The 24,843-nt window shown below is 39.8% G+C and overlaps 1 protein-coding gene and 1 pseudogene across 8 annotated transcripts in view; one reads left to right on the forward strand and one right to left on the reverse strand.

Annotated features, from left to right (window-relative positions):
* The window catches only part of Nepl16 (Neprilysin-like 16), a 2,088,045-nt gene that overhangs the window by 1,438,935 nt on the left and 624,267 nt on the right, over window positions 1-24,843 (forward strand). For all 8 annotated transcript variants that reach the window (XR_010948731.1, XR_010948732.1, XM_067760064.1 and 5 more), the window contains one exon: window positions 13,939-13,994. Coding sequence is in view for 6 of the 8 variants with exons in the window: in XM_067760064.1 (XP_067616165.1) it covers window positions 13,939-13,994 (56 nt within the window). In the remaining 2 variants the exon portion in view is untranslated. The remainder of the gene's footprint in view (window positions 1-13,938; window positions 13,995-24,843) is intronic.
* LOC137238756 (gamma-tubulin complex component 4 homolog) lies at window positions 6,137-9,153 on the reverse strand (annotated as a pseudogene).

A 24,843-nucleotide genomic window follows, 5' to 3' on the forward strand; every position in this document is an offset into this window, starting at 1 on the left:
GCCCAATGATTTACACATTTCCCGGAACACAGCTGATTCGAAATTCATGCCTTGGTCAGAATGATAACTCCATTGGTACACCATACCTTGCAACCAAATTGTTTATAAACACTTCTGCTACTGTTTCCGATTTTTGATTTGGGATTGGGTATACCTCTGGCCATTTGCTGAAATAATCCATAACCATCAGTACATATTTGTTTCTGTAGTTGCTAGTAGGAAATGGACCTGCGACATCCATAGCGATCCTTTCAAATGGCGCACCTGAGTTATATTGCTTCATCTGGCCATGACTTCGGGTTTTGTGCCCTTTCGCTCTGCTGCAAACCTCGCAGTTCGCAATCCACTCAGTGACCGACTGACGGCAACCAACCCAATAGAATCTCTGTTTAATCTTCTCGAGCGTCTTTGTGATTCCATGAGTTGAGCACGTCAGGAATCCTCTTTCTGGGAACAACTATCATCTTCTTGCATTGACCATCCTCACTCTCCCATACTCGATTCAAGCAACCGGATATCAATTCAAAACTGTTCACTGTGCTGAATATGACTTTGCAATGGGACTATCTGCTGACATCTCTTCTCTGTTTGGTCTTTTGTTTCATTCGAGCCCTTGCATAACATGTGACAGATTAGTATCTTCTAGCTGACACTTCCTTAGTTGTTCCTTGTCCCATTCATCTGTACATGTTATAGTAATTAGCCGGACATCTATAATGTCTTCTTTAGCCTTGGCCTTTGAACAGTGCTTGCATTCCAAACTACATAAACTACATAAAACGCCTCCTATAGCATATCCACTCGCATCTGTATCTAGAATAAAGGTTGCTCCTGGAATCGGATATGCCAACCTTCGGAGTGAACTGCGCTCCATATCTCGCGATAAGAACGCTCCTACAACTGGCAGACGACGTATCAAATTCACACCATACAGCGGTTAGCATACTGCGAGAATACATGTATGTAGATGAGGTGTTAGCGGGGGGACATACGATCACATCGACCATTAAAGCCAGAGATGAAATTCGTCAAGTCCTACACTCCGCGGGCTTTCCACTTCGCAAATGGACATCCAATTCAGAGGACATTCTGAGGGACATCCCCATAGCAGACCTGCTCAATGAAAACTTCCCGGCCTTCGAAGATACCAGTTCAGTTAAAGCATTAGGAATTCGATGGAATGCCCTCTCCGATTTATTTTATTTTAAAGCAGGGACGCTGGACAACCCGGAAAACATTACAAAGAGAGCGATACTATCAGCAATCGCCAAACTTTTCGATCCATTAGGGTGGCTGGCACCAATGGTCATTGTGGCAAAAATACTCATGCAGAGTATTTGGTTGGAAGGCACCGCTTGGGACGAACCAGTATCTACCAGTACGCTGGAACGATGGAAAACCTTCACCGACCAATACCATGAAATCGATAAAATCAGGATACCTAGATGGGTCAACTTTTCACCAGGAACCGACATCGAGATCCATGGATTTTGTGACGCATCCGAGAAGGCTTATGCAGCAGCCGTTTACATGCGCGCGAAAACGGATAATGGGATGTGGACAAACCTGCTTCTAGCAAAAACCCGAGTAGCCCCAGTGAAAACTCTTTCTGTTCCACGGTTGGAACTTTGCGGAGCCGTGCTGTTAGCGGAAATCACCGAATCAATTTTCAGCAACCTGAAGTTGGGACCAGTGAAAGTGCACTTTTGGACGGATTCAACTATTGTCCTCGCATGGATAAGGAAACCGCCTTGTTCCTGGTCCACTTTCGTCGCACATCGGACCGACATGGTCGTAAATAAGGACTGGTTGCACGTAAATTCAGAATCAAACCTAGCAGATTTAGGTAGCAGAGGATTACCTGCGTCTGAATTGGTCAACAATTCGCTGTGGTGGCAGGGACCTTCCTGGCTGCAAGAAGACACTTCCCAATGGCCAGCACAAGAAAGTGACTACATCACCTCCGTAGAGGAAAAGAGGGCCAAGACCTGCGCAACAACAACAGTAAATACTACCGATGCTCTCCAACGATTTTTAGACCTACCTAGGGCTTTACGGGTGCTCTCATACGTTATGAGGTTCTACCGAAGGATTCACCCCGAAACAAAAAATGCATTCCATGCCATGTCGCACCTAATCTCCCCTGACGAAGTCAAGGCCACGGCTTTTAATTAAAATCTATCAGAAACAACATTATAGTTCCGAATATAATGGTCTAAAGGCCGGAAAACCAATTGCAGGGAAAGTGCAATACTCTCACTTAATCCCTACCTAGACCAACATGCCATCATTCGGGTAGGAGGGTGACTCGGGGCGTCAAAGGAATTAGCTTTTAATGAACGCCACCCAATCCTCCTCCCATACAACTGCAGGTTATCTCGTCTGACAGTCCTAATGTTTCATCAACAAAGTCTGCATGGGGAAAACCAACTCATGTTACGTCTGACACGTACCCAGTACTGAATACCTAATGTAAAAACCATTATTAGGGCAACAATTCACAATTGAAAAATTTGCACTATACACCGAAAGCGTGCTCAGACCCAACTTATGGGTATTCTCCTCGCGAACGCACGACATTCAGCCGTGCATTCACGAATACTGGAGTCGACTTCGCCGGATCCTTTGATATCAAAAGTTACCGCGGCAGGGGGTGTCGCCTATCCAAAGGCTATGTTTGCCTTTTCGTGTGTTTTGCCACACGAGCAATTCATCTGGAGGCCACTACTGACCTCAGCGCACCATCATTTCTAGCGGCCTTTGCCCGTTTTATATCTAGACGCGGATGTCCCAAAAACGTGTACTCCGACAACGGTAAAAACTTTGTCGGAGCTTCACGATCCCTACGATCGGATTTCAAAACTTTCATTTCACAAGCCTGAGACAATGCTGTCTCAAAATACAACCACCAGTCACTCACGTGGCATTTCATCCCTGCAGGCGCTCCCCGTATGGGAGAGCTGTGGGAGGCTGGAGTGAAAAGCTTCAAAAGCCACTTCAAAAAGATAGCCTCACCACACAAATTCACCTTCGAGGAATTCCATACACTCTTGTGCCGCATCGAGGCATGCCTGAACTCGCGGCCGCTCAGCCCGGCATCCAATGATCCAACGGACCTAGAGCCGCTCTCCCTAGGCCATTTCCTCACTGGAAGCCATCTACTGGCTCCGCCAGAGCCGGATGCTAGTGAGAGCCCTGCCTCGATGGTCAATCGGTGGCAGAAACTCAAAGCCATCCATCACACTTTCTGCAAGCGATGGAAAACCGAATATCTCACCGAGAGCCAGAAACGATACAAGTGGAAACATCCACAATCTAATCTAACACCCGGAGACCTAGTTGTTATCAAAGAGGACAACCTCCAACCCAACGAGTGGAGAATGGGGAGAATCGTCAATACACACCCAGGCTCTGATAACTGTGTGCGTGTTGTTGACGTTCATACAACCAAGGGAAAAATAACTAGACCAATTACGAAATTGGTACTCCTTCCGTCCCACGACAAGGAGGATTAAATGTAAGGGGCCAAATTCCGCCTTACAAAACCCCAAAAACCAAAATTCTATTTCCCCCGACTACCTAAAATCAGAGGCCCACGGTTGGTGATAGCATAGAAAACATATTAAGGAACCCGCGTCTTCGTGTCTCTCTATCCCTAAGCCTGCGTTTCTCCCGAGCCATATATTATAATCAACCCCCCGGTCTCGTGATGGTGCGAGTCTACCGGAGGGGAATCCAAAACGTACTACGCAATGGCAATGGGGAAAGGGAGCGCGGGACATAAAGACGCGTTCAACCACGCGCCGTGATGCCCCGCTATCCCTAAGCTTGTGTCTCTCCCTAGGCCCTAAATATAATCAAGCCCCCAGTCTCGTGATGGTGCGAGTCTACCGGAAGGCGATCCTACATCTTCCTTTTTTGTTCTCTACCCCCGGTCTCGTGTCGACTCTACCGGAGGGAATCCTACACCTTGCTACTGGTGGGCAATGGGGAAAGGGAGCGAGAGGCACGAGGACGCATGAGAGCTTATCAAAAGCTCGCAAAACCAAAAGGCAAAACTTAGGCTTCATAATAACACTAACCGCGGGCCCCTTGAAGAAACCATCCCACAAGTCACTCGCTCACCCAGAGCGAGGACACCAGAAAACACCCAAATTCACTCACTCCCCAGAGCGAGGACACCAGAAAACACCCAAATTCACTCACTCCCCCGAGCGAGGACACCAGAAACCCTCCCATTCACTCGTTATCCCATAACGAGGACATCATAAAAGCCTAGAAGGGCGAACCGATCTGCCACAGAATCTAAGGGCTTTGGCCCTTTGTATATTTTAAATTTCCCAAAGTCAACCCACATTCACTCGCCCCGAACGAGGACATCAGAACTCTAGCGCAGATCCACTGTCTGCCAGAGAACATAAATGCACTCAGCCAAAAGCACGAGGCCAACATAATATTTTACTTAATGAATAGGGACGGCCATATTCTAAATATGGGTTAACCATATTAACCTCGGTTTGCAGAACTTTGCGGAAACCATGGAATCGTGGACTCGTGGACCTAACCCAAATCAAAATTCATCGTTCAACGTCAAAAAACCCCGACTAGTAAATGAGTCACGTAAAGCAAAAAAATATATATCATTGGTAACTAGTGGAGATACCGTACTCACTCACCGCACTCATTGAGTATGTTAAATGATTGTTCGGAACCTTCGTCTCCATTTAAGAGTTTGGAGAATAGGTTATATTTGGAAATTAACGGTTCACCTGTACCACTTCCATGAAGACTTAAAAGGACAAAAGCTTTCCGAAATTTCTGCATAAACGGGTGGATACTCCTTGTTTAGCAGGAGCTTACAAAATTTGGACTCTTCTGTCCAAGTTAGGGTCGGAATATAGAGTTTAAGGCAATAAGTCATTTTCCTTTATATTTTTTTGTCAGTTCATTGCGGCTGCTGCGTAGAGTATCGCCCTATCACAAAATATTTTTCAAAAAAAATTCCCATTGCAGGAGTAGCACAAAAACGTCCTATTTCAGAACTGGATTGAGGAACGCCGTATCTCAGAATGCTTTTCATTAACTTAACTCCTTTTATGTCAAAATGCATTGAACTTATGCTGAGATAGGAAGTTTTCGAAACAAATTTTGAGATAGTGTATTTTCGTATAAAATTCTAACGTACGGTATTCTTAAAACAATTTCTGAAAGACTGACAAAACCAATATGACTTTATCAATTCACGAAATATTTAGTAGAAACTTTAATTATTTCCCCAAAACCTTTGGCATTTAAAAATTTATTATCACTACTAATATACTACCTGGTCGTTCGGCCCATTAAATTTTTAACTACCAAAGATACTTGTCTACTACCATTTCACTGAAGGGGATTGAATTATTCCCCGTTTCCCTACTTCGTACAAGTAACCCGTCCAGATTGCTCATCGAAGAACAAACCTCTAGTAATTGAATTAAACTCACCCTCTCTTTGTTCATTGACTAATAGCTGCGTTTCGTGAATGGATGTGTAACTCGTTACAGTGCACCACCAGATAAATTGGGTACTTTCGGATCCATGATCTCATCAATTTTCATTGGTTTCGTAACGTCCGCAAGGAATTGTGGAGGCATATAAGCTTCACGTATTTTACCGGGAAGCTAATGACACCTAAATTTATTGAAAAGGAAATATGAAGTTTTCCATCGCACATCGTCATTTATGTAAATACGTTTATATCATCTATGAAAGCTCAAACCACATATAAAACGTTTTCCACTATGGAGGGGTTGGTTGGAGCTTTTACCGGCGATATTTTAGATGACAATTATTCTTCCAATGAGCTCCTGTTAATGAAGTTGGTTGAGAAACCACATTTTTGATTTCATGAATCCTGTGCAGACGCTGCGGCAATATTGCCCGGCAATTGTCCTGAACTTGTGTATACCAACGTAGTTATGTGCTGGTGGCATTTGTTGGGACTGTGGCATGTGTGGTGAAACATTTGCACTGCCTGACTAACCAGCAGCACCATACAACAATTGTGGATTCGGTGTACCTTGATAGCCCAGGCCAGACATTGAACCTGACATACTACCAGATGGCATACCACCACCAATATATTCCAGCTACAGGTCTACCCTGGCATTTCAACACTATCCTTAATTTTAGATACAGGTAATTCCTGCCCCAAAATCATGCCAAGGTTATCGCATAAATTGAAAACATCAATTAAAATATTATAAATTGGATTATTCGACTGCGAGATAATAAATTGATTTAATAGAGCTTCATTGTTTCTTCATTTGTTAGTAGAAAACAAACTGAAAGTATATTGGCCAAAAATATGCTATGTGCCTTCTGTATTTCCTCAAAATCTGCTTTATTGAGTATTGTATTCAATAGTATACTAAATTGACTTTCTAATACATCGACTTGTGTATAATACTGCAAGTTGTCAATGAAAAACATTAGTTGATTTAAGAAATTTGTCAGTTTCGTGCTTCCAGGTGTATTCGTCTTTGAACGACGTATATTATTGATCCATATCATATGCAAATCAAATTGAGTCTTTTTTATCAAGAGCAAAAATCGAAATAATATGTTATAGTGCTCTATTAAATTTGGGGAAAATAATAAATGGAGTGGCCAATTGATTTTATAACTTAATTGCATATACTGCAAGTAGTCATGTTCCAATTCTTTGGCGTTAGTACCTCGCATAAGCGGTTTAGCAATACTCAATGAGAAACGTTCCAAATCATTCGACACTCCAACGCCATGGGCTGCTGATTCGAAAGCTTTAAAAAAGTCATGTACTTTATTTTTATTATATTTATCTTTGCCAATAATGTAGGTCAGGCGCAAAAACTCCAAATATAATTCGCCACGACCGAGGAGAAAAAATTCTTTCATCAATTTTAATTGTTGCACCAAATCAGCCTGGTTTATAGCAATCTCAGATAAACGTGTTGTTACATACGTTTTTTATTTCGTTCACAATACTTTCATAATGCTGTACATTTAATTCCTCGTCATTTTGCAGCATTTATATTTTACCAAAATAGATTTGCTCCTTTCCATTGCTCAACGAACTTTCATCCTCCAAATCAGTTGTTTTGCTCCATGTTTGTGTGAGATTCTTGTGCTTATAAGCATCAGCTTTAAATATAAGTATTGTCTACCTTTTCGGCCCAGGCAGCTGGCAGGTAATGTGGTAAAAGATCATAACAGATTTCATAACGCCAAATATCTGCATAAGTGCTCGCCACTTTTGAAAGTGTAGTTATCGTTCTGGCATGTTTGCCAATTTCAGTGCTCGCACATTTGCTGGTATCACTTTTGGCCGCACTGTTACCATGAACTTCTGAGCACTGAATGAAGAATTCGCCAAAAGTATCAATTATTTTAGCGTACAGTATCCAATGTGTTAGCTGTTTAAAGAACACTACATTAACAGCCAATTGTAACGCTTTCACGGCTGCCCGTATTTTTCTATCACCATGTTCCGCATTTTGGTGCAAATATTGCATAACTTCACATCCATGAAGTTTTTGCGTCCGTATGGCGCGTAACGTTGTGGATGCCACTGGGAGCGTTGAAGAAAAGAAAAATTCGTTGAGATTCAGCTCCACGATATAAGTTCAAAGGGTGACGCCACACTTTGCATTCGGGCAAGGAAGAATTGCCGCTGCCCTTGCGTATTTCTAACAATAGCGAAAGCATTTGAAAAACATAAGGCCTAAATTCCAATATGTCCTGTTGCAATATGCCCTGGAAAACAGGAAATAATGCCCCTTCAAAGGAACTAACTTGCTGCTGGCTCTGTTGTGCACACGATTTTTATTGCCAGTGATAGCGTTTCAAAAGGATAGTGATCAAAATGCGGCCGTGATGGATTTTTTTGGGACCAAAACCTGCAAAGAAAAAGGAAAGAAAATCCATTAATACAAATGCATAAATGGGCATCGTAAACAAGGTGACAACTGACGGCACGGCCAACGCCGCAGTTGGAGCACCTCTTTTGCGACGCCGGTAACCTAGAAAACAAAAAAAGGGAAAACGACACATAAACACCCATCTGCTCCATCTCCTGGATCTCCACCACCAGCCACCTGAACATAAAAGAATATTAATTATTAATATGAAACAAAGGAGTATTAATATGCGATAAAAGAAGATATTCAATTACCAAGTCGTAAAATTTACTTACCATTTTCCTCAATTCCATGCGTCGTACTTGAATCGCCGTAGTAAAAAGAATTGAAAGAGCGAGGAAAAAAATCATTAGATTTATTTACTGCTTCTTTCAATTTAATGGAATTCCACATTCTATACACGGGTGTGTATGAATGTTCATTTGTTTCCTCTTGCCGTTTGCAGTTTGTAACCAACGTATGTACATATGTATGTATGCGCCCTTATATACAAAAAAAAATAGAAACGGCAGAGTTGCCATGTTACCTAACGCAACCACCAAATGGTCCATTTCACAACGCCTCTGTCAAGGTTCAGACACTCAATTTTCCTTTACCCAGGAAGACCACGATCCAAATAAGAAGATCGACCGTATTTGTGAACCATTAAAATTTATTCTACAAATAACACAACTTAGCCATCCCATTCATGGATACAAAACTAAAGAAATTCAAATCTTAAATCCTCAATAAAATCAAAATAAGCGTCACCCCGCTAATGCATCCGCTTTTGGTGCAGGGACAACGCAGCCGACGACGCATACCTCTTCCGACAGTCCCCGCACCGATACGGCGAAAAGCCCAGATGGCGATTTAAATGGGCAACGAGAGCCGCAAAGCAACTTAGTGCCCGCCGGCACACGCGGCACCTAAACGGCCTTTGAAACGGCGGATCCTGGGGTATCCGACGAATCCACAGCTGACCCTCACACCCACGATAGAAGCGCGCGTACCAAGCTGTAGCCCTCCCACGTACCCGCACAACAATGGGCTTCCGCTGGGCCCGCAGCACTTCCCGATCCATGGCCAGCAGCACCCTTTTCACCTCGTGCGCCAAAGGCTCATCCGGCACATGGCATTCGTAGGAACCCTTCCGTCGCTCCATATAGCGCATATCCGCAATCAACTGAATGGGCTGCGCATCCCCACACTCCAAATTGATCAGAATTTGTTGCATTATGAAACTAAAAAACTAATTAAAAAAAAAAAAAATTACTAAAAATCCGGTAGGAATTTGCCTTACTTACGTTTTACCAGCATGAAAATCCTTTTGCAAATAACAAAGTGGTGGGGCTAATTTATCCACCACAATCCTACATTAATGTATCCTGGAAAATTCCTGTTTCGGGAAAACAACTGGATGGCAACCCGCAACATAACAACGGCAGCCGCATTAGTGCTGTCAAACTAAGGGCGGATACCGATAAATAGACAAAATCAGTACCGAAAACCGCAAAACATCACAATCGGGACTGACGTGTTTTTCTATTCTTTACTCATGTGGGCATCGAATGCAGTACCAACCAGTCATACACAACAAAGGAATTAGAAAAAAAAGGAAAACAAAACAAAAACAAACCTCTCCTTGCACAAAAAATTAAAAATTTTTTTTACAAAGAAATTTTTTTTTGTTGTTTTTTTTACCCTTTCCGTTTTTTGGGCACTGTTTTCTGGCTGGGGAGCAGGACTTGTTGTTTTTCAACAACAAACATCACAAACAGTCATTATAAGGGCTCGGTACAAAAAAAATCCGTGTCCCGAAATAAAAGAATACCGACACGACATAATCCCGAAATTGGAAAAAGTCAACTGTTTCTACCGGCTTAGTGTGCTACTGCCCCAGTGACCTAGTTTTTTTCAAGGGCAAGCAAATACATATATGTATATATATATATATATATATATTTGCACGCCAAAAACTCACCATATTAGCTGTCAGCTAACCAATAAATACACGACAGTGTTGCATGCAATCTCAGAATGATACGTGCAGATAGAACGGGTCGCGGAGAACGCATCGCCAATCTGCAAATTTATGCCAGGTGAACGTAAATAACGCATCTCTGCTTGGTAAAAATTGTATTTGATAATATGCTTCACATATGTACTTAATTTATCTATTCTAACATACGGTTTGTAATAAAACACCTCCGCTTTACCCAACCAACCTCACGGCCGCTCGCCACGGTACATACATAAAATGCCACAGTTGCCTGGAGAGCGATACGACAAGTTAGACGCTGGAACGGAGACCTCGGCCTCCTCGTCCAGCCCAGAAAAACTTCAAACCCTCGAGTCTGGTACGGAGACCTCTGCCTCTTCGTCCAACCAAAAAAAAAAAAAACCGCAAGTCTGGAACGGAGACCTCGGCCTCTCCATCCGGAACAAACAAGAAAACAAAGAATAACAAAAAAAATGGTGCCATTCTGGAACGGAGACCTCGGCATCTTCGTCCAGCCTTATTGGCCATCGATTAGACATATATCACGTTCTGAACTTCTATATATATTAGAGTTACGTATAAATCAATGGCAAGAAATATTCACTTCTAACTGTTCATAACCGCAAATTTTTTCATCTTAGCTCAGGTTGCATGCTAAGCAAGTCGAAAAGGGTTCCCGGCCATTTTGCGTCGCAGACGAACTCCTCATTTAGATTAAGTTTAGTTTGTAAGTCTTATATTCATTTTTCTCGTTTCAGCGGAGGTCATTGGCGGAAAACGATGTTGTGTATCGCAAGGGGGCCGGCATATTTAGGCAGGATGCCCAACTTTTCCGCATCTGATTGCGATCCCCCCAATGCAACTCTGCAAATCGATACTCGATACTCGACTTAATTTATAACCACCATCACCCTCATGCATGTACATGCACGTGTATGTGTGCTTTTTGTCAGCACCCATGCATATGCATGTCGGGGTTGATGTGTGGGTGCCTTTCCCCTCCAAAATGGAGGATTTTGCGGGTAAACGGTTGTAGCTTGCTATACAACCGACCTCTTGGATTTCAACAGCCGTACCATACGCATCTGCCGCCAGCGATCTCTGCCGTGTTTCTACAATACAGTCAGGTAATATTGTCACAAAAATATTTTACTTCTATTCAATAAAACATATTATTATAACGAGAAATTCTCGCCTATTTGTCTATTTCTTTCTTCAACTCGCCATATTCCCACTGAGATCGACCCCGGTGCGCCCACCGACTCAGGAGCAGACGCACCCCGGCCGAACACACATTTCAACACCAATACGCCGAACTCAATTTCACTGCCACTAGGGTCGTTTACTCATCAAATACTTTTACAAGCGACATAACTTAACGGAATGAGGCCGATCCCCTGCCCATACTGCACAACGGCACCTCTAACACCGAAACATCTTCTAAACAACTGCGGAAACCCTCCAGAGTTGCTAAAATCTGTCTCCAAGGACAACATCGAAAAATTGCAGAGTTAGTTTAGAATTACACTATCACCCAATTCTAAATAATTTCTCCCGGGGAGTTTTTCCTCATCTCCATTCTTTTTTATATGGGAATGAGGGGGATACTCCTGGAGGGTTTAGTTGGAATTGACGTGCCTAATTATCTTACTTCTTTTTTCTCACAATTAAAATATTCTCATTGTTAATACCAATACCGTGGCAGCGAATCATATCCCAAATTTGCTAAGTGGATGGATTTGAGATGAATGATTTCATCTATTAGATCCGTAGAAATATCGATACCATAAATCTTGCAGAATTCCGCTGCCTTTTCCCTGAGCTCTTCTTCCGTCAGATCCTGATACTTCCACAAAAAACTAAATTTCATCGCAATGTCATTTACTGCTTCGAAACGTTTTGTCATGTTACCAATCAATCAGTCCAAAAGAACGTAAAAAATGGCGACCACTTAAGACGCTGGGCAGTCGAAATAAAATGTGATTTTAAGTTAGTTGAAGCATTTTTGACAGATAGCGCTTATAAAATTGTGTCAAAAACGTTTATCTAAATTAAAATCACATTTTATTTCGACTATGACTATGCCCTATAGTATTTGATCTGATGGTTATGATTTTAGTTAAGTGATTTTCAATTTTAAAACAATTTTTTGTAGCAACAAAATATGTATGCATCAATGAAATCCTAGTTAGAGTACTGTCAATACTGCTTTGCCTTGCCGGGCCCCAGGGCAATTGCCCTGGCTGCCCTCCCCCCCCCCCCCCCCCCCCTCTCCACGGCCCTGAAAGTATTTAAAAACAGAATACATGTGTACATACTTTCGAAAATACTTTGAAATCGAAAGCTTACATTTTGGTATTATTTTGGAAAAATTTTGCATTTTTCTTGACCAGCAAAATTTTTGCATTTCACGATGCATGGCAATTTATACACGAATACCGCTTTTATAAAAATAAAAAAAAATTTATGAAACTTTTTGATACCATTTCCCCATTTTACAGTGGAACCTTATCGGGCTCTACACCAATTACACAAAATTAGAAACTCTGTTGCGCTAAATGTCAAGCCTTCAATGTGTGGATCGCTGATGATAAACCGTCATGGATTTTGAATAGAACGTATAGCCGGTCAATGAACTTTGTTTTTTTCTGATTTACTCGTTTGCTCTGTATAATAATTTAATATAATATAACTTGTAAAATATGCATTTTACAAAAATAACAAACTTGGTCTTGAAGACAATAAATTAATATATCTAATAAATTATTATTTACAAAAAGCAAGAGCTTAAAGAAAACCCATATTATCTGCAACGAAAATCCTCGTCTAGTGACATAATAGCACCTGATTGGCAAACTCAATTGACGGTGGTAAAGAACAAAAACAACAAACAGTAGAAAACGAGTTATTAATAGAAACTTGCAAAGCGAATTGATGGCCTGGTGCGCTAAACGTCAAGTCTTCAATGTATGGATCGGTGATGATAAGCCGTCATGGGTTTTGAAATAGTCGGCTATACGGTCAATGAACTTTGTTTTTTTCTGATTTACTCGTTTGCTCTGCATAATAATTTAATATAATATAACTTGTAAAATATACATTTCACAAAAAAACAAACTTGGTCTTGAAGACAAGAAATTAATATAATAATTAATTATTTACAGACCAGTAAAACCAAATGTAACATTAAATACTTTGTTTTTGTTTTTATCGGCCTATTGATAAATCATTCAAGGTTCGAATCGAGCTCAAGGCCAGAACAATAATTTTTTTCTAATGATAATTATTGTTATTTTTTAATTTTTAAATTTGAAAAATTGTATTTTGTTTTTGGAATAGTAAGTAGAAAATTTTTCAGACAACCTGCCATAGCTGCGCAGGTAGATCCATTTCGAAGGGTGCTAATTTCGAAGGATACTATTCCAAAAACAAAATACAATTTTTCAAATTTAGAAAAATTAAAAAATAACAATAATTATCATTAGAAAAAAATTATTGTTCTGGCCTTGAGCTCGATTCGAACCTTGAATTAAATACTTTCAGTCTACGGTAAAAGCAACCTGGAGTTCTAACAAAAAGCAACAGCTTAAAGAAAATCCATATGGGCTGCAACAAAAATTCTCGTCTAATGAGATAATAGCACCTGATTGGCGCATTCAATTGACGGTGGTAGAGAACAAAAACAACAAAAAGTAGAAAACGAGTTAGAAATAGAAAATTGCAAAGTGAATTGTTGGCCTGATGGGTTAAACGTTAAGCCTTCAATGTGTGGATCGCTGATGTCAACCGTCATGGGTTTTGAAATAGTCGGCCATAAGTTCTATGAACTTTGATTTTTTTTTTTTTGGATTTACTCGTTTTCTATGTATAATAATTTAATATAATATAACTTGTAAAATATACATTTTACAAAAATAACAAACTTGGCCTTGAAAACAACAAATTAATATAATAAGCAATTATTTACAGACCAGTGAAACCAAACATGACATTAAATATTTTTTTATTTTATTTATTCAGGTGGGCATATCCAATTGTTGCAAGGATATTTTATGATGCGCTTAGCCATTCTATAGGTAAGTAGATAGTGTAAACCTTAATGACAAATTTGATACCGGTTAAGCTCTAGTGGCCTTAAGCAAGCAGTTGAGATAAGACAAAGGATGCGGAAAAGTTTAACCCAGTCCTCAAGAATCAAACGGTCGTCTATTTAGGCAAGGGAGTCAAGGCACTCTAAGGACCCAATTCTCAAATAGATTAATTGCTTTAAGCATATGTATTATGTAGTGTCATAAAAATCGTTTTTGGGGGACGAGTCAGAGCACTCTAGAACCTAGTTTAGATAAAAAAGGGATACGAGGAGTTGGTAATAAAAGGACGTCAATATCAAAACGAAGCTCTACAGTTACAAAACGAAGTAAACTCTAAAGTTCCCTAAATGTTCCATGTTAACGTAACAGAGAAAAGCTCTGAAATTGCATGAGTACAGGGGCACGTACGTTCGTACGTTTGAGGTTCAAGTTTTGAGCCGCCATTAAAGAAGAAATCGTAAAAAACTAAGGGAAAACGGAAAAAATTGCTAGGAAATGCAAGAACCGCAAAAAGTTGCAACAAACGCAAAAAATAGTAAGGGCATCATAATGAAATCGCAAGAACTCTTAAGAGGTCGCAAGTAATTGCAAGAAATTGCAAACCGAATAGGTCGCAGCTCCCATCAAGGACGGGCCTACAGTTTTGAAGAGCTAGAGATCGTCAAGATCAGTGAGCTAGAGATCATCAAGATCTGTGCTCTAAGAACCTCTTGTCATTGGTAAGAAAATGCTGTTGATGCAATCGGAGTGATTCCGACATAACATTTATAATGCAGTGATGAATAGCAAGAAAAGTGTGTTGGAGACACATTTCGATTAAAACACCACTTTGGGTCTACCAAAATGTATGTACAAAACAACAGTATGCAAACAAAGTCGCCTGTAAATGATGATACTCGTAAACCCATACTTGTGCACTCAAAAAAACTTATAATCAGGGCGATGTCATCTAGGCATCAATGTGCAATTTTTGCTTATCTTTTTTTTCTTTCATCAATTATCTTATGTTATTGACATTTTCGAAATTGTGAAAGTGATATTTTCGAACTTTTCAATTTGATACTAGTTGCTATCACTTTAGTACTTTTTTGGTAGTATCAGAGAGTATGGTATAGAATTGAAACTTGTTTCTCTCAAAACTGAGTATCAATTTGATCATTGTGCTTATTAAATTGATACTTTCTATTGGCAAATTTTTTGGTATTAGTTTGGTACTTTTACCTTATCAGTTTGATATTTTATTGTATATTCAATTGATAAATTTATACCACTTTTTTTGCAACCCAATTCCAAAGAGAAAGTCGTTTAGTACTTCAATTCAATATTAAAACTTCTTTATTCGTATAAAACAAATTCCGTTTAAATTTTGTACATATGAATAGGGAGCCCTTCGAAACATATTAAACTATTAACGTGTAAAACTCTGTCTTTATTACAAACTTCATAACACTGGTAGTGTTCATTAAAACCTTTTATAATATAACACTCACTGGCTGAGCGACTATTGCAGTCATCAACAGCCAACTGCGTCAACATCGTATTTTATAGCTAATTAAAAACCAAAACCTGAATTTTATATTGAATTTGAACATGTACCTTATTTATAACTACTGTAACTAAGTTACATACAGTGGAGTCTGGATATAGTGAACTAATTTCTGCAAGGCCTGTTCACAGTATCCAGGTTGTTCACAATATTAAGTTTGAATCTTTTTTTTTAACTTGGTTAATTAGCTTTAAATTCATGTTTGCTTATGTAAACAAAACAGATTATTTGTAATATAATAATATTTTGAAAAACACATACATATTACTGAAAGAATTTACGAATAAATATTTGCTTTTTGTGTTCGGAAATTGACTTTTGAACCGCTGTTTCGCGTAGACTTTTCAGTACTAGCATGATAGCATAGTCAGTGGTGTTAGCTTCAGTCCATGCGATAGCTATATCGAAGCTTTTAATGGCTTCGCCTTCGCTGTCATCACCAGATCCTTCAGTATCCATAAGAGTCTTCCGTTTAGATGCTCCGACTGCCTGGTGGGATATAATACTACGAGCATTTTTTTTATTCCCGAAACTGTTGATTTGGCCACACCATAAATCTTTGCTAAGGATGAAACACTAGCACCTTTCTCGATTTTTAGAGCAATTTCAAGTTTTTGCTTTAATGGAAGGAATTTCTTCACAGGCATGATAACACTTAATTTATTAGCACATAAACACTTTTAAAAACACATAAAACAGTGCAAATTCACTCGAAGCGTTTTGCACCCGACAAGAGACATATAAAGACTGGCACCAAATACTTACATAGCAGCAGCATTTCCAGTAAAAGACATAAAATGAGCAATTTTAGGGAATACCCGACAGTTTATGCTTGCCGTTGCGTTCAGAACTTTTTTCACTATTTCGAGTTCTCGATAGTTCACTCTTTAGAGTACTCAATGTAAATTTTTAGGCGTTCACTATATCGAGGTTTTCATTATACCGGGGGTTCACCATACCCAGACTCCACTGTATATGTAAATATGTACATTGAAGCTGTTTATACATTACTATTTGATGTACAGTTATGATATTTAAGACTCATGAATTATATTTATATCCATGAATTATATGTAGATTTATATCTATTATAGTATAACAGTTCACACTTCGCCGCTCTGGCAACCCCATCCGTGAGTTGACAGATCGGGTTTGTGTGTACATATATACATATGTGTAGGAGGGACATACGGTAGGACTACACGAAGTGGACAAACCTACTGACTACCTTTATCTGCAACCCTACTTGCATGACTCACAGCCACCCAACCGAACGAACTGGACGAAGCGTCTGATCGCCATAAAACGAACAAAACCGTTTTAAGTTTAGTTTAAGTTTGAAGCTCAAAGATAAGGGATTCTTGATTCCGTAATGAATTAATAACAATCCATTTAAATGAAGTCATATAATTAATTCCTTTAATTTAATATTTTAACACACTCTTTTGAATTTAACGTTTAAATAAAGTGTAAATAAACATTTGTTTGTGAATCATATATATGTACATGCTTTATTTCTACATTTGGGGGCTCAACCGGGATATGATATTGAGCAGTTCAAAGGTGTTCATAAGCGTTTTTATGTGAAAGTGGTTATTTTCTTGGTATTTTCATTTAAATGAATACCAAAATCGTAAAATGTTAGTACATATGTGCGAAAAATGCGAATTCCAAAAAATTTGGTGAACATTCATATCGATTCAATTCGGGGAATTTTACACAGTATAAGCCCCACAGCTTTATATTGTATGTAAAGGAGATAGCATCAATTATTAAGTTGAATCAGTACGAGAATGCCGCACTGCATTGTACTCAGACAGTAGTAGTCGGAACAGAATTGCAAGTGAGCAATTGAGGTTGTAAATGTGTAATATCATTACGGCAGAAGCAGCTGTAATAAGAAAGTGTTTGTAGCTTTAAGGTGAAGTAATTGATTATGGTAGTAAAAGCCGCACAGCAAGCTACATAATTCGAATATACAGCAGAACGTTTAAATTGAATAGTGATTTGTGCGTATGTGTGCACTTTAAGCAAACAATATGAATGTTAATTCTAGAAAATAAACTTTATTGAAAGAAAGAAAATATAATAAATCTGTGTATTCTATATACTGCAAGTGCGAAGAAGAAAGTCATATTCATTTTTACTTAGTGCAAATAAAATAAAAAATTAAAAGCAACAACTGTACCGCTGAGAAAGAAGGAGATCAAAGCAGTCATCAGTGCGAGACAACAGCTGTTCAATCATCAAGAGGAGTCAGTCTATGAAGATATAAGCAGCAGCGAGAGGCGAGTATTGATATTAAACTGTAAGATAAAACAGAGTCAATAGCGTACAACAAATCTTATAAGAATTTGAAAAAGAGCTGAAAGAAAAATTGTATAAATATAGGTTTGTTGATCTAATTAGAAATAAAAGCAAAAAGGAGAAAACGAATATTGTCAGGTTAAATTCGAGTTAATAAGTTTGAAATAACAATTGAATAATCAAAAGTAAGAGCGAAGTAGCAACTTGTTGTATATTCTTTTGCATGTGAGAACGAAATTATTTAATCATATATTTGTAACGATCATGGAAAAAATGTTCACTGCATACAGTTGTAAAGGAATAGTTGAGTTTTATTTTTTATAGCTTTCTTGCCAGATATGTTTAGAGACTCATTATTTTAAAATTCACGTTTTTTTTGAGTTACAAATTTTCTTTAAAGCTGAATACAAGCTGGTAGCAACAGAATATTTTCATTTAAGTATTTACATATATATTCAAACATAGTGTTTCCAATTTGAATTTCTTAGCATATTTAAGAGTAATAAGTACATACATAGGTAGGTAAATCATGGACGCCTAGGCTATTTTGAGTATGACGGTTGCGAAGTTGAAAGAAAATTTGCAACAAGCAGGTCTAAGTCTACAAGGACGAAAAAGTGTGCTTAGGGATCGACTACTTAGACATCACAATCACGTACAAAATGAAGACGAAGAATCGGATGATGAATCGACTTACGAGGCGGCTCCAAATCCTGTACCACAGACCGTGGTGATGAGACCTGCTTTTACATTAAAAGATATACAGGATAGTTTGCCGTAAGAGAGTTTGAGGGCAATGCCATCACATTATGGTGGAACGATCTGCAACAGTATGTATATGCTAAACAGCTTTTGAAAGGAGCTGCTAAACTATTTTTGAGAAGTCAGGCTGATATTAGAGCTTGGCATACACTAAAAATAGCACTAATAGACGAGTTTGGTAAAAAATTTTCGTTACTAGACATTAACAATATGCTACAAAATAGGCGTAAAAAGAGCAACGAATCTTTTAAAAAGTATTTATATACACTCATGGAAATTGCAAAGCCAGTTAATATGGACGAGGTTAGTATAATAGGATATTTTGTCGAAGGGATTCCCGATTCTAGGCCAAATAAAACAATTTTGTATCAGGCAAAAGCAATAAAAGATCTAAAGGAAAATTTAAAGGTTTATGAAAAAGTGTATAGTTCGCGTCAGTCGCTAAACAGGTCGCAATCTATACAAAGCACTTCAAAGGGTTCAGTTTCACAAGGTAGTGAATATACTAGAAAATGTTTTAAATATTCATCAGCAACACATCTGGCAAAGGATTGTACCAATAAAGATAAAAAATACAAGTGTTTCAAATGTGGTGTAGAAGGGCATCGAAATTTTGAGTGTAAGACTGAAATGAACAAGCAAATAAAAAAAGAGAAAGGTGCAGTTAACACCATGCTTAACGCACCTTGGAGACAAACCAGTGGTTTAATTTTTAAGCAGATTAAGGTTGATGGAATCTTAGTCGACGCAATGGTTGACACAGGATCAGATTTAAGTTTACTGAGGTATGACATTTTCAAAAAACTAAAGTATCCACACTTAAGCAGTGACAAACGACGATTGATAGGTATAAAAGAAAGCGAACTTACCACAATAGGCAGCATAGCACGTGAAATTTGCGTGGATAAACTTACAATAGGTGTAACTTTTCATGTTACCAGAAGTAACGATTTGCGTTATGAAGCCGTGCTAGGAAATGATATCCTTAAAAAATCAGATATCACATTTACAGAGGGCATAGCTAATTTTAAAGCTAAAGTTTTGAAAAATAGTCAACTAGATGATGCCATGATAGAGAGCACGCACCAGATAGCTAGGGTGAATGATGAAGACAATTCCTTGTTTAGTGAGTTTTCTGCACTTTGCTTACAAAATGATTTGTATGATTGTAAAAATGTTCCGGACTTGAATATTTCGCATTTATCTGTAGAAAAATCCGCGATCATCACAGATTTAATTAAGCAATATTCTCCTAAACAGAAATTTCAATCCCCGGTACAAATGAAAATAATTGTATCTGATGATACACCTGTTTACCAAACTCCGCGCAGGGTTTCGTATGCTGATCAGCGTATCATAGAAGATCAAGTCAGTACATGGCTGAAAGAGGACATAATTCAGCAAAGCAGTTCCGAGTACGCATAGCCTGTGGTACTTGTATCAAAAAAAGATGGTACAAAACGTTTGTACTGTGATTTTAGAAAATTAAACGAAAAGATAACGCGTGAAAATTTCCCAATGCCTCTCATCGATGATGTCTTAGAAAGACTTCAAGGGGCTAAGATCTTCTCAACGTTAGATTTGGCAAACGGATTTTTTCATGTACCGGTTGAACCAAGTTCAAAACAATACACATCCTTTGTTACTCATAGTGGGCAGTATGAATTTAACTATGTACCATTTGGGATCTGCAACTCTCCCGCCGTCTTTTGTCGGTACATTTCAGCTATTTTCCGCGAGTTAGTTCAAGTTGGGGTTATCGTAATTTACATGGATGATATCATTATTCCAGCACAAAATGAAGATGAGGCAATATAGAAGATAAGAACTGTTTTAAAGAAAGCGGAGAGTTTTGGTTTAAAGATCAAGTGGAAAAGGTGCCAATTTTTAATGAGAAAAATACATTTCTTAGGGTATATTATTGAAGAGGGAAGTATCAAGCCATCAGACAATAAAGTAAAGGCCGTTCAGTCATTTACACTGCCACGAGATAAAAAGTCGCTCCAAAGATTTTTAGGTCTTACTTCGTATTTCAGAAGGTTTATAGAAGGATATGCCTTAATTGCAAAGCCGTTAAGCGATTTGCTGAGAAAGGATACGGATTTCATATTCAATGAAGAGCAGGTTTTAGCATTTCAGCAGCTTAAATTGGCGCTCGGCAAGGCTCCAGTTCTGAAGTTGTATGATCCTAAAGCTAAAACTGAAATACATACAGATGCAAGCATGCATGGATATGGGGTTGTTCTTCTGCAAAAAGATGTTGAAGACCAACTTTTTCACCCCATCCAATACATGAGTCGGAAAACTAGACCCAAGAGCAAAAGTATCACTCGTACGAGCTCGAGGTTCTGGCAATTATAGAGACATTAAGAAAGTGGAGAATCTACGTAATTGGGAAGAAAATCCGAATTGTAAGTGACTGTAATGCGTTTGCATTAACAATGAAAAAAAAAAGAAGTGCCATTGAGAGCAGCTCGGTGGGCTATGCATTTTCAGGACTTCGATTATATCATTGAACACAGACCTGGAACAAAAATGAAACACGTGGATGCTCTTAGTCGAATGACATCCCTTTTGTTAGAAGATTCTTTAAGTTTTCAGTTGAACCAAGCCCAACAAAATGATGAATGGGTTAAGGCAGTATCTAGGGTTTTGGAAAATAGCACGTACCAAGATTTTTACATGAAAAATGGTATATTATACAAGGATCCGCTAAAACAATTAATAGCGGTACCACAAGGCATGGAAGACGAAATAATTCGTATGGCACACGGTCAAGGCCATTGGTCCACAAAAAAAAAAACGCAGGATTATTTGGAAAAGTCCTATTATATACCACAAGTAGGTCCTAAAGTAACGAGAATTATAAAAAACTGTACTGAATGCATTATTGGGGAATCGAAGGCAGGAAAGAAAGTGAGTTTACTATCCCCAATAAATAAGGATGATAAACCACTTGCAACATATCATGTAGACCACTCAGGTCCAATGGAAGTCACTCACAAAAAGTATAACCATTTGCTGGTAGTGGTGGATACTTTCAGCAAATTTGTCTGGTTATACCCAACAAAGGGCACAGACAGCGCTTCCGTTACAGAGAGATTGGAAAAACAATCATCGATATTTGGTAACCCTAAAAGAGTTATAACGGACAGGGGCACAGCTTTTACAGCCAAAAGTTTCACAGACTATTGCGGTAAAGAGGGTATTCAACGTCTACTTATTGCAACTGGCGTGCCGCGTGGAAACGGGCAAGTTGAACGAATAAATCGTATTATCATACCTCTACTCACAAATCTGTGTCACAATAATCGAGCAACCTGGTACAAGCAAGTTGATAAAGTACAACGGCTTTTAAATAACTCAGCTCCAACGAGTACGAACTTTTCACCTTTCAGAATTTTAATAGGGTTAAATATGCGCACATCGGATGACATTGAACTTCGAGGGTTGTTGGAAGAGTCAATGGTAAAGAGTTAGACGAAGAGCGAGAAAACGTAAGACAGAAAGCCGTAGACAACATTTCGAAGATTCAGGAGGAAAATAGAAAAACATTTAACACCAAACGCAAATCTGAAATAGAATACAAAGTAGGGGAGCTAGTAGCGATAAAAAGAATACAGTACGGTCCATGTCTTAAACTTCAAGCGAAATTTTTAGGACCATACTCAGTAAAAGAACGACTTCCGCATGGACGATATTTGGTTGAAAAAGTAGGTGACCATGAAGGACCCAACAAAACGCTAACTGTCGCCGAATATATGAAAGCTTGGAACCCATCGTTTGGGCCGAACGCCATATCAGGACGGCCGAATGTAGGAGGGACATACGGTAGGACTACACGAAGTGGACACACCTACTGACTACCTTTATCTGCAACCCTACTTGCTTGACTTACAGCCACCCAACCGAACGAACTGGACGAAGCGTCTGATCGACTTAAAACGAACAAAACCGTCTTAAGTTTAGTTTAAGTTTGAAGCTCAAAGATAAAGGATTCTTGATTCCGTAATTAATTAATAAAAATCCATTTAAATGAAGTCATATAATTAATTCCTTTAATTTTAACATTTTAACACACTCTTTTGAATTTAACGTTTAAATAAAGTGTAAATAAACATTTGTTTGTGTAATCATACATATGTACATGTTTTATTTCTACATATGTTTTGTTGACATTTCCTTTTATATTGTTACGAATATTAGCAAAACTAAGGGGTGCTGCCATCTCTAGGCCGATGCTAAGCAGTGGCGTGAATTCACATCAATAACTCAATCATTATGTATCTACATAAACGAATCAATAATTGCATCTACACATATGTACCATGTACGTATACGAGCAGCGGAGAATCAATGCACAAACACATGCATATATCTGAGATACTCCTGAAAGTGTGCAATGAGAGAAGCTATAAAATCGTGCAATTGTAGTTACAGCTGAGAAGTTTGAGAGCTGATGGCATCTAGTAGATTCTGGAAATGGAAGCGCCTTGAAGATACGAACGTTGAAATCAGAGAGTATAAAAGGCAGCAAATGTAGAGGCGCTGGAATTCAGCTTGATTTGAGCTATCAAGCAGTTTCGATTGAGACGCTATCTAGCGAGCCATAGCAGTATTATTTTGAAAGTTAGTTTCATTTAAGCTATCAGTTTGGTTATTAAGCCAGCTAGTTGCAAAGTATAAGTGTTATTGTGAAGTACTTTAATAAAGGTCATTTTTCCATTATTCAATATTGGGGTTATTTATTCAACAGTTTAGCGATACGAACGTTGGCAGAAGATTGCAACTAAGGGGAATTACAGTAAAATCGTTACAATATTATTATTCGACATCTTTTAACCATCCTGAGTGTGTGACTCTAGAAATTTGTGAATTTAATTTTTAAATAAACCCTTTGTATCAAAGAGAAAGCGTAAGAAATTTGCAAGTGTCTTTTTCTATATCGAAAGTTTCGGGTCGGAATATCATACTATGAGGTGGGTTTTGTCGTATGGGGGGGCTGGACTCGGAGTTGTACCAGCCGGAATTCAGTAGGCCGATCCATTGGCTGAGGGGAAGGCACAGCGGTAGCCCCTTTAGCTGTTGGACCGGTCGACGGACGGAGCTGGGGCGGAGGGGAAAAGGGCCTGATGGTTATAAGGCGGCGAGCCCCCCCCCCCCCCCCCCCTCACCTAGCTGGGACACGGGCGAGAAAACCATAAAGGCGACGACCCGTTGTCCCCGCAAGTGAGGGTGACCCGTTCCCTGACAGCGCCCCTTTCCACTCCGTGGTGTGGTTGCCTCACTCGCCTCCAGTGCTGGCTCGCTAGCTGGACACCACCACCTCCATGCTTGCACGATGGCAGGGCTGGACGCGGAGTTGTACCAGCCGGGTCTTTGTAGGTCGATCCGTGGGCTGAGGGGAAGTGGGCCTTGACGGCACAGCGGTAGCACCTTTAGCCGACGGGTCGCTCTACTGCCTGAGCCAGGACTGAGGGGAAGGGATCTATCGGCCGAACGGCGGCGAGCCCCCCCCCCCCCTTACTTGGCTGGGACACGGGCGAGAAAACCATAAGGCGACGACCCGTTACACCGCAAGCAAGGGGTGATCAGTGCCGTGGCGGCACCCCCTTTCCCTCTGGAGGTGGGATTGACTCGTTCGCTGGATATCGCTCGCCCCGTGGTTGCACCCTAAGGTAAGGTGGCGGGGGGGCGGTGCACCAGCTCTGTCCTAGCCGGTTCGTAGGCTGCGAGGAGAAACTGGGACCCGAAGGCACCACGCTACGCAGCTGCCGAACCGGGTCGGCTGGAGCCTTAGCTGAGAGGAAGGGGCGGGGTAGCCCTAAGGCGGCGGGCCCCCCTTACTTAGCTGGGACACGGGCGAGAAAACCATAAAGGCGACGACCCGTTGTCCCCGCAAGCAAGGGGTGACCAGTGCCAAGGCAGCACCCCTTCAACTCAGCTAGTCAGGAGGAGTGACTGGGTTGCTTAATAAAGTAACCACTTCCTCTGACCAACCTGCGAGGAATGAAGTGACAACAGCAAATTCATTATCATTTATACTGCTTCTGCTATGATGCGAGTGAGAAATGAACCGCTAATTGTGTACTTCAGTTTGCCATTTACTGTGAGTTGGCGTGCCGTGTGCATATTATTGTTATCGCCAAATGCTATTCGTATACATTGGTATGTAGCTGCTGCTGTTGGCTACCTGTTAATGCACTATGTATGTATACT

Source organism: Eurosta solidaginis, chromosome 1 (assembly GCF_040869045.1).
Source record: "Eurosta solidaginis isolate ZX-2024a chromosome 1, ASM4086904v1, whole genome shotgun sequence".
NCBI lineage: Eukaryota > Metazoa > Arthropoda > Insecta > Diptera > Tephritidae > Eurosta > Eurosta solidaginis.